The following is a 16,561-nucleotide window of genomic DNA, read 5'->3' as shown; positions in this document are numbered from 1 at the left end:
GAGCCGCCCCTGCCTTGCAGACCCGTCAGGGGTGGGCCCCTGCACTGGGGCTGCTTGTGGCAACGGTGCAAGCGGTTTCTGGCGCGTACTGAGCCCCCGCGTGCTCTGTGCCCCCTAGTGCCCCGTTTGCACGAAGTGAAGGGCAGGCGAGGCGAACAGCCCGCGGGCTCTCCCTGGTGGGCACCGTTGGCTGGGTTCTGGTGCCCTCTGGCGGATCAGAGAGAGCCTGTGTGTGTGCATGCAGCTGGCCGCCTGAGCGAGTGCACAGCATTAAACTAGGGCAGGGGTGGGGACATTGCATGTAGGGCTGGGGCAAAGGTGTGGGAGGGGTGCAGTGTGCCCGAAGGGGCTCAGGGCAAGGGCTTGGGGCACAGGAGGGGTGTATGGGGGCTCAGGGCAGGGGTGCAGGAGGGGGTGCGGAGTGAAGCAGGGGGCTCAGGGCAGGGGGTTGGAGTGCATGAGGGTGCAGGGTGTGGCAGGGGGTGCAGGAGGGGAGTGGGGTGCAGGAGGGGGGTGGGGTGCAGGCTCCAGCCTGGTACCGCTTACCTGGAGCGGCTCTGGGGTGGCAGTGGCACAAAGACATGCTCTCTGCCTGCCCTAGCCCCACACCACTCCCGGAAGCGATCGGCACCACATCCCTGCGGCCCCTGCCCTCGCTTGCGGTTACCTCCCCCGAAGCTCCCATTGGCCGTGGTTCCCCATTCCCAGGGACACAGGGACATGGTGCCAGCTGCTTTTGGGAGTGGTGCAGGGCCTGTGGTGCCATGGGGGTGGCATTCCTGTGGGGTGCAGTTTGCCCACCCTTGAACTAGGGGCTTGGAACTGAATAGGTGAGATTTACAAGGTGCACTCTGGCTGACTCAGGTACCAGGCCGAAATGAGAAGCCACCCCATAGACTCTTGGTCCCACTAATTGATTCCCATTGTGTATCGTTCTCTCCTCCAGAACCCCACAAAGGGATCCTTGTTACATCTTGTGTCTTTGGTTCAACCATCAGGAAATATACCAATCTCCTAGAACTGGAAGGGACCTTGAAAGGTCATTGAGTCCAGCCCCCTGCCTTCACTAGCAGGACCAATTTTTGCCCCAGATCCCTAAGTGGCCTCCTCAAGGATTGAACTCACAACCCTGGGTTTAGGAGGCCAAAGCTCAAACCACTGAGCTATCCATCCCTCCCCCCCTTAAGGGGACACTGTACTCTCTGCCCCCACCCACTGCCCATTTAATAAAGGATCTCCTCATGTCACATTTCCAGGAGAAGTCCTTGTTCTAGGCTGATAAGCATCCATCACATGCCAGGTTCCACATTAAGAGGCTCCCACTATACATTCCACCTGGGGGTGGCCTACATGGCAGAGAAGACTGACAAACCGGGGAGGGATTTTGCCAAGGATGAAGCATCTAGCACAGTTGGTCTGTAGGACATGAGCAATGTGCCAGGCTAGTGCAAAGACAGCCAGAATGGCTAAGTTAAAGCCACGGGTCACATTCTGCCACCTTGCTGCACACCTAGGGAAAGTCTTTGTTGATGGCATGGCAACAACCTTTCTCTGCTGTTTGTGGTGTGCTTGTGGGTATCTGACCAGCTCTGGAGACTCCCCCCGTAGCTCAAAAGCAAAAAGCATGAAGAGAAATTAATCACAGCCATGAGTTTATTGAAACCAGTCCAGGGATTGGCACATTACAGCTAGGAACTGATTTATACTGTTGGCAAGGGGTCTAGTCCCAAAGCAACTTGGGTTAAAAGAATTTACATGATTCTGCTACAGAACTGCACACCTGACCTGTGGCCATATCTCTGGTTGTGGTGGGAGGCAGGCCCCTTATCCTACTGGCGACACAACAGCCTTCATTTCTCTACTGCTGTATTTGCAGGTATCAGTTCAGGGCCCAGCCTGCCTGGATGGAGAGCTGCATATGGCCCTAAGAATCCCATTTCAACTAAAGAAAGCTTTGAGATGACGTGACTCTCTCTCACCAGTAACGTACAGAATACCCACATCACTGGACAGTGGTGATTTCTCAGGGAATAGAGGGAGGCAGGGTCAGGACAGGCCTGAGAGGTCTCTTCAGAGAAGAAGGATGGGAAGGTTCCCATGATGCAAGAGCTGGGAGAGGTTTTGTTTAAACAGGAAGGTCCCTTTTAGTTAAGGAAAAGCTGCCATAAGAAGCCAGCTTTTCAAAGGTTCTGAACTCCTGCCTTTGGGTGGAGTTGCAAAGGATAAGCACCTCTTTAAAAAATCAGGTCCAGGGTGTTTTAAAGAAGGCACCCATGTCTGCATGGCAAAAGGAGCCATTATCATAAAAGAGACAACATGAGATGTACCCAGGCCAACCCCTGGCTTTTTACTGAGGCCCACATGTGCTGTGTAGAACTTAAGGGGACAGAGAAAGTTGAAATACTGACTGTGCCCAGTATGAATCAATTAATAATGCTGAAAACTTTGACAGCATGTGGAACCAGAATCATGGTGGGAAAGGTTAACATGCATCATACAGATGGTTAACATGCACCACCAGTCATGTCTCCACTGCTCCATCTGCCCCAGGCTTCCTTTTTACCTATGATGAGTCAATTATTTGGGGGCAAGAATTATCTGCTAAAGTTCTCTATAAGGGCCAGGTATGTATATGATGCTGTATAAATAATTCGCTGTTCCAGGGTGTGAACAGAGGGGCTGAATCCCAACAAAACACTTTAACAACAGTCCATTAAATCCAAGTAGATCTGCTGGCTGCGGGGGGCTCTGTCACTCCTTGAATTTCCACTCTTGCCGGCACATAGGACAGTGCTGCTGGACTTGCTGTGAATTCAGCCACTTGAGAATGCAGTGCATGTGGAAGCAGTGGGAGCACTGGCCCCACACCAGAGGGCAGTCATCTCCAGGCACCTTACCTACAAAGGGACAAAATTTATGAGGAGAGAAGGGAGCACCTAGGCTGAAATACTGCAGGGGGCAAGGGGCCGGGGTTACTCACAGTCTGGGCAGCAGCCATTAAAGGCCATCCGGCAGATGCCACAGTTCTCATCATTGGCCACCCAGAGCCAAGAGGCTACACCATTCCAGCTCTTTATCTTCACCTTCATCCTGGCCGGGCTGTGTGCGTCAGAGTCAAGTCAGCACCTGGCAGGAGAAGCAGTTGCTCAGACTGAGTTTAATTTCTAAGCCTCTGGTTTCCCAGCTGAAACAGCTCATCTCCCCTGGGACAATGCAGCCTCCTTTGGCTACCAGCATTGCTTCCTCCCCATGGCAGTTCAAAGTGGGATGTGGATGAGCTGTTCCCTTCCCCACAGCTCAGTGGTTACTAGTGAACTATCCTCAGGAGCCTCTCATCCCAGATCCTCTATCCTAGTTCACAAACACCCATTTAGTGACCTTGCCCCATCACTGGGCATATCAGGGTCAGCACCCTCCACTTTACAGATGAGGAAACTGAGTAATCAGTGAGAGGAAGGGATTTGGTCAAGGTCACCCAATTGGTCTGACTGCCAGTTCCATGGCAGGAGAAGTAGGTGCCTAAGAGGCCTGAGCTCCCTGCCCTTATACTCCAGGCTTCCTCACTGCACTGCTGGGAGGACGTGGGCACCTTAGTGTTTCTATGGGACAGAATGAAAATTGATCTCAGCAGCGCCTATTAGCATGTCACGTGATTGCTTCTTGCCAGGACCAGGGCTGAGGGGGGAAGGCCTCCCCACACCCCCAGGGAAAGGTGCTGACACGCGCCTAACAGGGGGTCCGCAGCCCCCAGAGCTCAGCACGACCTGGAACCACTGCAAGCCGAGGCGAGTCTGACACCCGGCCCCGGGAGCGCCCTCCCCCTCGGGATCTCTCCGGCCCCGCCACCGGGGGACCCCTCCCCCTCGGGATCTCTCCGCCCCCGCCGGACCCCTCCCCCTCGGGATCTCTCCGGCCCCGCCCCCCGCAGGACCCTCCCCCTCGGGATCTCTCCGGCCCCGCCCCCCGCGGGACCCCTCCCCCTCGGGATCTCTCCGGCCCCGCCCCCCGCGGGACCCCTCCCCCTCGGGATCCCTCCGGCCCCGCCCCCCGCGGGACCCCTCCCCCTCGGGATCTCTCCGGCCCCGCCCCTCGCGGGACCCTCCCCCTCGGGATCTCTCCGGCCCCGCCCCCTGGGGGACCCCTCCCCCTCGGGATCTCTCCGGCCCCGCCCCCGGGGGCCCCTCCCCCTCGGGATCTCTCCGGCTCCGCCCCCGGGGGCCCCTTGCCCCAGGATCCCGGCAGCCCCACCCCCGAGACGACACAACGGACTGCAGCTCACACGGTCGGGCCGGCGGGAATCTCAATGGCCGCGTGCCGGAAGTCCCGCCCCCGGCAAGACGTGCGCACCCCCCCCAGGCCTGGGCTCTATGAAGCAGGGCGTACGGCACCTGCGCCCTCATTTGAAGCCCTGGCCCGCCCCTTCCGGTTCCGGCGTCGGCGCAGCGCGGCCGGAAGTGCAGGCCCCGGAGCGGAGCCGCCATCATGGCCGACAAGATGGACATGTCCCTGGACGATATCATCAAGCTGAACCGCAGCCAGCGGGGGGCCGGTCGCGCCGGGGGCGGCCGCGGAGGCCGGGGCCGAGGAGGCGCCGCCCGCGGAGGGGGGCCCGGCCGGGGCAGTGTTGGAGCCGGGCGCGCAGGAGGCGGCGGCCCCCTGCGGAACAGGCCGGTCATGGCCCGAGGCGGTGGCAGGAACCGGCCCGCGCCCTACAGCCGGGTACGGAGCGAGGCGGGTGGGGGCGGCCGGGCGAGGCCCCGTAGCCGGGGGCGGGGCGCCGAGTTTGGACCGAGGGGCTGGGCCGCAGGAGCCGCAAACTGAATTATGGGAGCAGCAGGCGCGAGGGGGCTGGGGCTTGATCCTGGGGGCAGAGGGGGGCAGCTGGCTTGGAGCCGGCCGCGGCAGGAAGGAGGCGGGCCCGGCCGGAGGCCCTTTGTTCCCTCCCAGCAGCAGGCAGTCGTCTCATGGCTGAGCAATGAGGTGGGGCGAGCGGGCTGAGGGTCCTTCCCGCAGCGGAGCCAGAGGAGAGCCGAGGACCCCTGTGGGGTGGCGGGATCCCGGGCAGGGGGCTTGGACAGAGGTGGTTAATGTTTGTTCTGTTTCAGCCAAAGCAACTCCCCGAAAAATGGCAGCATGACCTGTTCGACAGCGGCTTTGGGGCTGGGGCTGGCGTGGAAACCGGGGGGAAGCTCCTGGTTTCTAATCTGGACTTTGGTGTGTCGGATGCAGATATCCAGGTAAGAAAGCCCTCTCTCCCCCCCCAACAAAAAAAAGTGTTGGACAAGCCACAAAGGAAACGCTTGGGCATTTTGGATTAATGTTGCATTTTCTGAGGTCTGTGGGCCCTTCCTCATGGAATGACATAGTGATCTCTAAGGCAGTTAACTTTGGACTATTGTTATTGTTGCAGTCACCACTTTTGACTGACTGTTTTAGTACTGTCTGATGTGACTGGAGTGCAAAAAAATGTGTTTTGTTCCTCTCTAGTTCGTTTAATGTATGCTAAATGACTGAGCAAAGATGCCTATGTGGGAAGGCTATGATGTTTGGGTCTGAAAATTTAATGTAACTTGCCCAAAATCTGAGACATGCAGATACCAGTAAATGCATTAGTAGAATGCTTTACAAGGTTGCATTTTTATTCTCTCCTAACTGTGACAGAAAGATCTTTCTCTCTCCCCACCCCCACCCCTGCTTTTCTCCTAGTTCTGAACTCATATGCTGCTAGACAAAATGTACTGGCTTGTTGGGGAGTCCCGAATCAACTGAGGTGGGAACATGCTTTTGGGGGAAGGGATATAGCAAAAAGCATATGACTTAAGCACTGTTTTACTATAGCATCTGTAACTCCCATGATATTGTAAAGGAGCCAAGATCTCTCAGCTGAAATGTGGCAGCCCCTGTGTTTGTCATTTGCTCTACCTATCTTCCTCAAGGCATATGGAAAGACTCTTAAGGCTAGTCTTCACTGACCATTGAAAAATACATCCTCAGTATTTTGAGTTAGCCTAATACAACTAAAATGCAGGCTCACGGGTTTGAAGGCTAGCTTCCCCCTAGTTATCTAGGCCCAGATTTTCGAATGTACTTAGGCCACTAAATTTCATTGACTTCAGTGGAAATTAGGAGCGGAAATAGCTTTGAGGATCTGGGCCCTAGTTGTTAAAGTGACATCAGATATGCTAACCTAGATTTTAGGAGCATTAAGAGTTTTTTTCAAACATGATAAACAAGTTAGAAGGCTTGAGGTTGGCAGGCCCTGATGAAATATATCCTCGAATACGTGAGGAACTGGCAGAAGAGATCTCTGAGCCATTAGTGATTATCTCTGAGAACTTGGGGAGGATAGGAGACATCCCAGAGGACTGGAAAAAGGCAAATGCAGGTCCTAGCTATAAAAAGGGGCATAAGGACAATCCAGGGAAGTATAGACCAGTCAGCTTAATTTGGGAACCCAGAAAGACAATGGAGTAACAGGCAACATGGGTTTGTCAACAAATCATGTCAAACCAACTTAATTTCCTTTGACAGAGTAACAAGCCTTGTGGATAGGGCTGAAGCAGTAGGTGTGATATATATCAACTTTTTAGTAAGACTTTTGATACTGTCTCATGTGACCTTGTCATAAGCAAACAAGGGAAACATAGCTTAGATGAACCTACTATAAGGTGGGTGCACAATTGGTTGGTAAACCATACTCAGAGTAGTTAGCACTGGTTCACAGTCAAGCTGGAAGAGCATTGAGTGGGGTCCTACAAGGATCCATCATGGATCTGGTTCTAGTCAGTATCTTCATAAATGAATTGGATAATGGCATAGAGAGTACTCTTATAAAGTTTGCGGATGATACCAGGCTGGGAGGGGTTGCAAGTGCTTTGGAGGACAGGATTAGAATACAAAATGATCTTGACAAACTGGAGAAATGCTCTGAAATAAATAGGATGAAATTCAAAAAGGACAAATGCAAAATACTACACTTAGGAATGAATAATCAGTTGCACACATACAAAATGAGAAATGGCTGCCTAGGAAGGAGTACTACAGAAAAAGATCTGGGGGTTATAATGGATCACAAACTAAATGAGTCAACAGTGTAATACTGTTGCAAAAAAAAACAACAACAACCCATCACTTGAGTATGTGGTAGGAGTGTTGTAAGCAAGACATGAGCCAGTTCTTCCACGCAACACTGATAAGGCCTCAACTGGAGTACTGTGTCCACTTCTGGGCACCACACTTTGGGAAAGATGTTGTTCACAACAAAAATAATTAAAGGCCTAGAAAACATGACCTAGGAGGAAAGATTGAAAAAACAATTTGGATAAGAGAAGACACGGGAGCAGGGCATGATAAATGTTCAAGTATGTAAAAAGGTTGTTATAAAGAGGAGGGTGATAAATTGTTCTGCTTATCCCCAGAGGACAGGACAACAAGTAATCGGCTTAAATTGCAGCAAAGAAGATTTAGGTTAGACATTGGGAAAAAATTCATAACTATAAGGGAAGTTAAGCACTGGAACAAGCAATAGAGCAAGCAGTTTTCGAGTGATCCAACCCCTGTTGCTCACTCCCATCTTCTGGCAGTCAGAGGCTAGGGACACCCAGAGTATGGGCTCGCATCCCTGAGCATCTTGGCTAATAGCCATTGACGGACCTCTGCTCCATGAACTTACCAGGGTTGTGTGGTGTGGTTTGTTTTTTTTGTTTTTAAGCCTATTATAGTTTTGGCCTTCGCAGCATCCCCAACAATGAGTTCCACAGGTTGACTGCGCTTTGCGTGAATAAGAACTTTGTTTTGTTTGTTTTTAAACCTGTTGTCTATTAATTTCAGTGGGTGACCTCTGGTTCTTATGTTATGTGAAGGAGTAAATAACACTTCTTTATTTACGTTCTCCACACCAGTCATGATTTTATAGACCTCAATCGTATCCCTCCTCAGTCTTCTCTTACAGAAGCTGTTCCATACCCCTAATCATTTTTGTTGCCCTTCTCTATACCTTTTCAAATTCCAATATATCTATTTTGAGATGGGGTGACCAGATCTGCTTGCAGTATTCAAGGAGTGGGTGTACCATGACTTTATATAGAGGCATTATGATATTATCTATCCCTTTCCTAACGGTTCCTAACATTCTCATAGCTTTTTTTGACTGCCACTGCACATTCAGTGGATGTTTTCAGAGAATTGTCCACAATGAATCCAAGATCTCTTTCTTGAGTGGTAAGAGCTAATTTAGACCCCATCATTTTGAATGTGTAGTTGGGATTGTTTTCCAATGCTCGTTACTTTGCATTTATCAAAATTGAATTTCATCTGCTATTTTGTTGCCCAGTCACCCAGTTTTGAGAGATCTCTTGGTAACTCTTCGCAGTTGGACTTAACTATCTTGAGTAATTTTGTATTGTCTTCAGATTTTGCCATCTCACTGTTTACCCCTTTTTCCAAATCATTTCTGAATACGTTGAACAGCACTGGTACGTTGAACAGTGTCACCCAGCACTTACAGACCCCTGGGTGACACTGCTATTTCTCTCTCTCCATTCTGAAAACTGACCATTTATTTCTACCCTTGGTTTCTATCTTTTAACCAGTTACTGATCCATGAGAGGACTTTCCCTCTTATCCCATGACTGCTTACTCTGCTTAAGAGCCTTTGCTGAAGGACCTTGTCAAAGACTTTCTGAAAGTTTTAAGTACACTGTATCCACTGGATCACCCTTGTCCACATGTATGTTAACCCCTTCAAAGAATTTACCTTCAGTCCAGGGCCATTAAGTTTTCTTCTGGAGCAACTTCATGTATGACTTTGAGTTCCCTCTTTCATAGATGGTTTTTCCTGGGCTGCTCATGTTTACAGTTTTGACAGCTGTAAACCTCTGAGAGATGCAGCTTGTTTTAGAGAAGCTGCCAACCCTTGTTCTTTCCTGCCTGGTGATGCTGTAAGATAGATGTTCTGGTGGCAGTTTGGTTAGTGTTAACAGCGCCCCTCTCTGTTGCACAGGAGCTTTTTGCAGAGTTTGGGACTTTGAAGAAGGCAGCGGTGCACTATGATCGGTCTGGACGCAGTTTAGGGACAGCAGATGTGCATTTTGAAAGAAAGGCAGATGCACTGAAAGCTATGAAGCAGTACAATGGAGTCCCCCTGGATGGTGAGTCTGTTTGGCTGTTTTCACAGGACGTTTTTCTCACTGGGTGGAGGACTCTAGATACAAGTGGCATGTGTATACAGATTATTTATTACTTTCTTCTAGGGCGCCCTATGAACATTCAGCTGGTTACATCACAGATAGACACACAGCGGAGACCAGCACAGAGGTGAGAAGCTTTTGTTTGATATGGGCTTATGAAATTGGCCTGTTGCACCTGATTAGCCTGGGCACTGAATTTGCATTTCTTTGTGGCTGTTGGGGTTGACTAGACTGTACTGTGCCTGTAATACAGCTTTTTCTCTGCTTCATAGTGTAAACAGAGGAGGCATGACCAGAAACCGTGGTGGTTCAGGAGGATTTGGTGGTGGAGGTGGCAACAGGCGAGGTAACCGTGGTGGGAACCGAGGGAGAGGCAGAGGGGCTGGAAGAAGTTCCAAACAGCAGCTCTCTGCAGAAGAACTAGATGCACAGTTGGATGCTTATAATGCCAGGGTAAGTGTGGGTGCTCAATCAGTCCTTATCTGGAAATGGAAGGGTTAGCTCTCAATGGCTGCACAGAAAAGAGTGGAGTATTTATCATAACACAGAACCAAAAAAGCCTCCTTGAGGCTAAGCAGTTCTTGTAGTTAACTTCATTCCCCGAAATGCTCCACCAGCTGCTCTTTCTTATGATTGAGAAACAGCCATCTCTGGGGTGGGGACATTCTGCAACATCCAGGACCAGTTTTTCAAACAGGCTAGGTGTCCACTTGTGCTAGACTCTCACATGTAATTGCACACTGCATTTTGCACATCCTGGGAACACATGAATGAACGCAAAACTGCACATCTAACTTACTTTAAATATGTATTTAACATCTTATGGGTGAGTGAAGGGCTGGGAAAACTAACAAGCCTGAGTTGGTGTTGCTCTTGTGATGAGGGGTGATGGGGAATGGTTGTATTTATAGGTGGTACCTCCATTGCCCTGTACACCAGTAATAAAGAATCAGTAATAGAAACAGAGAGGCAAACCAACCAGACTAGTCTGTTGAGACTGCTAGGGAAAGTGGGAGCAGGATATGGCTGTTGTCAAGGGAGGAAGCAGGACCCATGTATAAACCATCTGATGTAATTAATAAATCCAAAGGCTGCATAGCTTAAATTTGCTAAAGAGCAGGTGATGAAGTGTGTTGGGGGGGATTCCCATTGGCTGAGCCATATGAAATACCTCCTGGCCTAAGGCTGTTGGGTGACAAACTTACTGTACCATTGACCATCTAAAAAACCAGTCATGGATAACTGGGGTGTACCTGAAGATTGAAGGGAGCAGGTTTGGCCGTTTAGCATAATCAGAAAGTATTCCTGTCAGCTACTGTCAGTAAGATTCACTCACCACTGGTAAAATAATAAGAACATTAGAGAGGCCGTACCGGGTCAGACCAAAGGTCCATCTAGCCCAGTATCTGTCTACCGACAGTGGCCAATGCCAGGTGCCCCTGAGGGAGTGAACCTAACAGGCAATGATCAAGTGATCTCTCTCCTGCCATCCATCTCCATCCTCTGACGAACAGAGGCTAGGGACACCCTTCTTACCCATCCTGGCTAATAGCCATTTATGGACTTAGCCACCATGAATTTATCCAGTCCCCTTTTAAACATTGTTATAGTCCTAGCCTTCACAACCTCCTCAGGTAAGGAGTTCCACAAGTTGACTGTGCGCTGCGTGAAGAAGAACTTCCTTTTATTTGTTTTAAACCTGCTGCCTATTAATTTCATTTGGTGACCCCTAGTTCTTGTATTATGAGAATAAGTAAATAACTTTTCCTTATCCACTTTCTCAACATCACTCATGATTTTATATACCTCTATCATGTCCCCCCTTAGTCTTCTCTTTTCCAAACTGAAGAGTCCTAGCCTCTTTAATCTTTCCTCATATTTTTTCCAATGTGCATTACTTTACATTTATCCACATTAAATTTCATTTGCCATTTTGTTGCCCAAAACAAATGTTGCCCAAAACATATGTTCTTATGTTCTTATCCTGCGGGGCGGGAGGCGGAGGGACCCCGGCCCCATAGCCCAAAAACAAATGGAAGAAATGTGCTTAGAAAATCACTCAGTATCTAGAAGATGAAGCAGCAATAAGCAGTATTATGGGCTTATAAAGGGCAAATCTCGATAGACAAACCTGATTGCTTTCTCTGATAGAACTACAAAAATAGCATTGGGGGAAATGCAGTAGGCATGGTCTCATGGGATTTTAATAAAGAATTGAAAAAACTCATAAATCTCAGTTGGAAAACTTGGCTTGGAAACTGGCTCAAACCAAAACACAGGATCACAAGCAACAGAGTAGGTAGTTGAGAGGGCATTTCTGGTGATTGATCCAGGTTGGGACCAGTGTTGCTGAAACTCTCCCAGTGATACTGAAATAAGACGAGGGAAAATGATACAAAGGGACCTAGAGATTAGAATCATGGCTGCAAGAGACTGAATGGTGGATGGGCAGGAGTCTGACAACATGACCAATACAATTTTGGGCTTGCCTATGCAAAACTGTCAGGTTAAAGGCCAGGTTTATGCTCCAAAGCAGTAGTTTTCAACCTATATACCATTGTGGGCCACATATGCATCTCTGTGTTATGTGGGCCACATTCACACAATATATATATACACTATTGGTATGGCCCTGAGGATGTCCCATGGGCCACAATTGTGTGCTGATTGAGCCACAAGCAGCCCACATGTTGAGAACCACTGCGCCAAAGTTGTCAGTCAGGTATGATGATGTGTGATCCCTGACAGTTATACCAGCAGCACTTTTGCCAACATAGCTTATTTTGCTCAGGGGCAAGAATCAGCTAAATCATCAAAAGTGCCATTTTGCCAATGTAAGCTGCAGCCTAGTAGGCGCGTATTGCCAGTACAGAACAGACCTGGCCAAAGTGGGGAGGTGATAGGTGGGATCCAGCGTGTCCCATAGAATATCCTGAATGGAATGAATTTGTTTCAGCATTGTGCTTTAGAATCAGTTATTTTACAGAAATAATTATTTCTCATCCTGGTTGCAAAGAGAATATTAAATTGTGAACTGAATGCTCATTGATGCGGTGATGTCTACTTGAGTCTGCAGATGGTCTGAAAAAATAACATTGAGAGGCACGAACTGTCCTAGTCATCTCAAACTATCTGTGAACCCTAACCACTGTTTAAATGTCAACTTTGTACTGCTGATCACTGCAGCAAAAACATGTGCCTATCATATGCTGATCTCACAGTTCCTCTCAGGCATCCTCGGGATGTTAAGAGTTCCACCTGAACCTTACCCAGCTGCCAAAACAAGATTCTCCTTGCAATTTCAGTAGGCTGTTATGTGAGGTCACTACAAAAATCTGCAGCACATTGAAAACTGGTAACATTAACATGAATTTAATATCAACATACAGCACAGGACCTACCATATTGACTATTCATTTTTCATAATTTAAGATCCTACATTTGAGAGTATATCCCACAGCTTACCAATTTAAACTATAAGGAACAGAATGAAATTAGAGGTGATTGGGGAGAAGGAGAGACTTAAGCAGAACAGGAAAAAAAAAATGGAGTGAGACATACTAAGCTGTAGAAAATATACAGTGGAGAGCAACTATGTATGTGCAGGAAAACAAAGGTCTGTAATAGAAATGGACACAGATTTAATATAATTAATTTTAAAATGTACCATGTTAAACTGGTACAAATCTCTAATACATTTAAACCAGTTTGACCCTTTCTTATCTAGTAGCTTGCTATGTTCCACTGGCTTAACGAGAGTATTAAATCGATCTAGTTAAAATGGTGCACTTTTCTAGTGTAGAAACGCCTAACTCCATCTGATAGACCTATATTTTAACAGTAAAGTTTCCTTGAGACCCACTGGAAAGCTTTTTCTTCCTGTTCTGTCTTGCAGCACTGTCAATAACAGAGCTTCTCTCTTCTTTTAGATGGACACCAGTTAAAACAGTGAGCACATCCCCTGCATGGAAAGGACTCCAGACATCTCATTCCATGCTCTCCGGAGGGAGGGGTGTATGACTGTGGCCACTAATATCAAGGATGGAATTTGTTTTACTTTATGTTTTGGAATAGGTTTTAAACTCATGTAAAGGTTTTTTTTTAATTCTGAAACAGATCTGTTTTGTACCGAGTTATTTTTGGGATAAATTTTACTGGTTGCCTGTTGGGCTGAGGTGGTTTTTTCACCTTTGCCGTAATAAAATAGAAATGTGTCTAGAGCTGTAAATGTCTGCTTCATGTTGCAGCTGGAATCAAGGGATGGAGCCTGGCCTGGGGCTGCAGGAATGTGAATGTGGTGGGTAAGGGTCAGGGGAATTGGTATGCAGGCCCATTTCTAAATGTTGGTGTCAACTCACTCTCCTCTGAGGAAGGGGGGGGGGGTTGCTGTTCTGCCTCAGATCTTCGCTGTCCCCACAGTGTGAGTGGTGGCCTGTAAACTGTGCACACCAACTTCCCTGTGCTGAGTACATCTTCTGGGTAGCTGCACAATCAAATATTGCTCTATTTACACATCTGCCTGAAAAGAAATGAAGAGTCACTCCAGTGTAACGAGTTAATAAAAGGTGCACAAACCTCCTTGCTGGTTTCTGGGAGGAGGTGAAATTCTTGTTGAAGTTGTTTTGTATTTAACACTTGGTTCCAAAGTTCAGTGCTTGTCCCACCTCTTCAGTATTTTTACTGTAAACAGTTGCTGTGCAAATTCAGTGACTCCAAAATGCCAAGTAAAGATTTAGTCTTTCAACTATCAATTCCCTATTGAATTATTTCTATAAATGGCTTTGGTGTCTGATTAACAAACTTCTAGCAAAATCTACTGGTAGCTGGGCCTGGGAAAGAGCTACTTTCAAGTTCTTTTGGGAGATGCAGTGAAGGAAACCTCAGCTTGTATGTGTCTAAAAGCAAACCTGGCTGATAAGTTACAGGACACCTTCTACCTTCCCAGTAGTGTTCATATTGGAGAATGCTAAACCTAGAAATCAGAAGAAAGCAAATCATACACATGGCCCTTGTGCCAATGCAACCATGAGCACTTCGTTTGGACTTAAATCTTCGTGCCTCTAGGCCCAACATGTGATCATTAAGTGACAAACTATGAGGCCTTTTCTAGACTTGCAAGGTTAGAGATGAGAACTTCTGCATCATTGGGGGGAAGTCAGGTATGGGAAGTGGTATCACTATTGTTCATGTACTCCACAGCTAAAATAAGCAATGAGAGTTAAGTACAGGTTTCAGAGTATCAGCCGTATTAGTCTGTATCTGCAAAAAGAACAAGAGTACTTGTGGCACCTTAGAGACTAACATTTATTTGAGCATAAGCTTTCGTGGGCTACAGCCCACTTCATCGGATATATCTTCCTACTGTATTTTCCACTGCATGCATCTAAGGTGCCACAAGTACTCCTGTTCTTTTTTTGAGAGTTAAGTAGACAGTTTTCAGCATGGACAAGTTGAGTGTGTGCCCTAGGCATGAGATTGAGATCCCCACCCCAAATGACATTTTTTTTTAAAGACAGCTCAATCTATGTTACAGATACAGCACTGAGCTAAGAGGTGAAAACATTATCTAAAAGTTGTATCTGTACTGAGACATAGGCACCCAGGTTTGCCAAGCCTGCCTCTGAGCATCCACACTGCAGAATTGCATGACTCATACCTGTGCAGCTGCATCCATACTGGTGCCTCAGTTACCTGGATTTGGCACTAGGATTTCTGCAAATGTATTCCTAGAGTGGGTCAACAGACACTAAGTACCCTAGAATTGTTTTGCAATGTATTGTTGGAAAACTTGGACCTGTCTTTTGGGCCTCTGCAGAAGTGTTCTTAGCCTACCACCATACTTAATGGAGGCACTTCCAGCTCTGCATGCTCTTTAGTTGTTTGTTCCAGCTAGTGCTAAGGGATGTATGCAGCACAGAGATGAGCTGTTCCTGATTGTGGCTGTGCTGTTAGTGCAGCAGGATGTAGGTAGAGGCTATGGGACACAAAGGATGGCATTTTATCAGGGGTTGCTGAGCTGTGGAAAGTAGTGGTGCATCTTGGAGAGGTCATGCATATTGGATGACAGAGTGCAGACAGCTGATGCTTGCTTGATCATTGTGGATTCCCCAAATACACAGCATGCTGCAGGACAACTAGCACAGTGAGGTAGGATATCATCATGGAGACCTGAGATGAGCAACAGTGACTCTAGATTAACTTCTACATGAGGAAGATCTTCATGGAGCTGGGTACCTATATCCCCACCCAGGTAAGCAAGCCTAGGTTCAAAACACACAAGACCAGCTATAAGGGTTGTGTAAGGACAGTAGGGAAGCAGGGCTAAAACCTGGGTAAGAGCTTGGGTGAGCCTGCATGTAAGACACCCTGAGACAAGGATGGGGAAGTGGGAACTGGCCGGGCTCACTGCATGGGACAGACACTCCCTCAGACAAAGGGAGCTGAAAAGGGGTAGACTCAGTGCATCCGCACAGGCATATAATGCTGGCAAAGGGGGAACATCCCACCAAGCTGAGCCTCCTGAGATTTCCAGCAGGGGACAAAGGTATTTGGGAGCTTCCCTATGCCTGAAGAGCACAGGGGAATACTGACCCCTGCTTCCCCTCAGAAAAGGGGCTTTGGGATCCCCTTGCACCCTCTCAAGGGGACTATGGAAATTCACTGTGCACTAATCCCCACTGTGAGCAGGGGCTACTCTCTCCCCCCAGGATGGAACATAGATGTGCTCACAGGCCCTTAGCTACCAACTTCCCTTCAACTATACTGGGGCAATGGGGAGGCTGGGAGCAGGATGAGCTGCCTCTCAGCTGTGCCCCCTCACTGACCCTTTCTAAAACAGCAGGGGGAAAAAAATCAACAAAACAACATTAAAGGGGAATTTTAACTCATTTCCTTCTAGAAGGTGAAAGGCAGCCAGGGCCACCCAGAGGATTCAGGGGGCCTGGGGCAAAGCGGGGGAGCTGTGGTGCTTGTACTCACCCAGTGGCGGTCCGGGTCTTCGGCAGCACTGAAGTGCACCCCGCCGCCAAAATGCCACTGAAGAGCTGGACTGGGGCCGGGCCAGGGCTCGTGGGGCCTATTGCCCCACTTGCCTAGGGTGACCAGATGTCCCAATTTTATAGGGACAGTCCCTATTTTTGGGTCTTTTTCTTATAGAGGCTCCTATTACCCCCCACCCATCCCGATTTTTCACATTTGCTGTCTGATCACCCTACACTTTCCCCCTTAGGCAGCAGCTGAAAACGAACCCGAACAAGGAATGGAGCAACCAAAGCAGGGTCCGCAGAGAACCAGGGAGGGCGGAGTTAAGGGACCCCCCCCAGGGCCGCCCAGAGGGGGGGGGGCAAAGGGGGCAATTTGCCCCGGGCCCCAGG

At 48.6% G+C, this 16,561-nt stretch overlaps 2 protein-coding genes across 3 annotated transcripts; one reads left to right on the top strand and one right to left on the bottom strand.

Annotated features, from left to right (window-relative positions):
- Nucleotides 1-1,635: 1,635 nt before the first annotated feature.
- On the bottom strand, nt 1,636-4,400 carry ANAPC11 (anaphase promoting complex subunit 11). 2 transcript variants are annotated; one of them, XM_044983086.1, is made up of 3 exons: nt 4,280-4,400; nt 2,981-3,126; nt 1,636-2,897 (listed from the first exon to the last, which is right to left on the bottom strand). In XM_044983086.1, exons 2-3 carry the CDS (start codon nt 3,087-3,089, stop codon nt 2,752-2,754), a joined length of 255 nt encoding a protein of 84 aa, XP_044839021.1. In that variant the 5' UTR covers nt 3,090-3,126; nt 4,280-4,400; the 3' UTR covers nt 1,636-2,751. The 2 variants fall into 2 exon arrangements, with proteins under 2 accessions (XP_044839021.1, XP_044839022.1); XM_044983087.1 differs by having other exon boundaries at nt 4,249-4,304.
- A 14-nt stretch (nt 4,401-4,414) lies between these two features.
- ALYREF (Aly/REF export factor) lies at nt 4,415-13,408 on the top strand. The gene is made up of 6 exons (XM_044983084.1): nt 4,415-4,719; nt 5,106-5,237; nt 9,002-9,149; nt 9,252-9,315; nt 9,461-9,641; nt 13,118-13,408. The coding sequence occupies exons 1-6, from the start codon at nt 4,483-4,485 to the stop codon at nt 13,130-13,132; spliced, it is 777 nt and encodes a 258-aa protein (XP_044839019.1). The 5' UTR covers nt 4,415-4,482; the 3' UTR covers nt 13,133-13,408.
- Nucleotides 13,409-16,561: the final 3,153 nt, after the last annotated feature.

The sequence above is a fragment of the Mauremys mutica genome, chromosome 12, assembly GCF_020497125.1.
Source record: "Mauremys mutica isolate MM-2020 ecotype Southern chromosome 12, ASM2049712v1, whole genome shotgun sequence".
Taxonomy (NCBI): Eukaryota; Metazoa; Chordata; order Testudines; family Geoemydidae; genus Mauremys; species Mauremys mutica.
The sequence above is the reverse complement of the archived record's forward strand: the minus strand, read 5'-3'. Positions and strand labels throughout refer to the sequence as shown.

Excerpts from the sequence above, each read along its gene's own strand:
- ANAPC11 (XM_044983086.1), bottom strand. The coding sequence starts at position 3,089 with ATGAAGGTGAAGATAAAGAGCTGGAATGGTGTAGCCTCTTGGCTCTGG. Across the intron at positions 2,898-2,980 it reads TAATGGCTGCTGCCCAGACT|GTAAGGTGCCTGGAGATGAC; the intron begins GTGAGTAACCCC and ends GTCCCTTTGTAG.
- ALYREF (XM_044983084.1), top strand. The coding sequence starts at position 4,483 with ATGGCCGACAAGATGGACATGTCCCTGGACGATATCATCAAGCTGAAC. Across the intron at positions 4,720-5,105 it reads GGCCCGCGCCCTACAGCCGG|CCAAAGCAACTCCCCGAAAA; the intron begins GTACGGAGCGAG and ends GTTCTGTTTCAG. Across the intron at positions 5,238-9,001 it reads TGTCGGATGCAGATATCCAG|GAGCTTTTTGCAGAGTTTGG; the intron begins GTAAGAAAGCCC and ends TCTGTTGCACAG.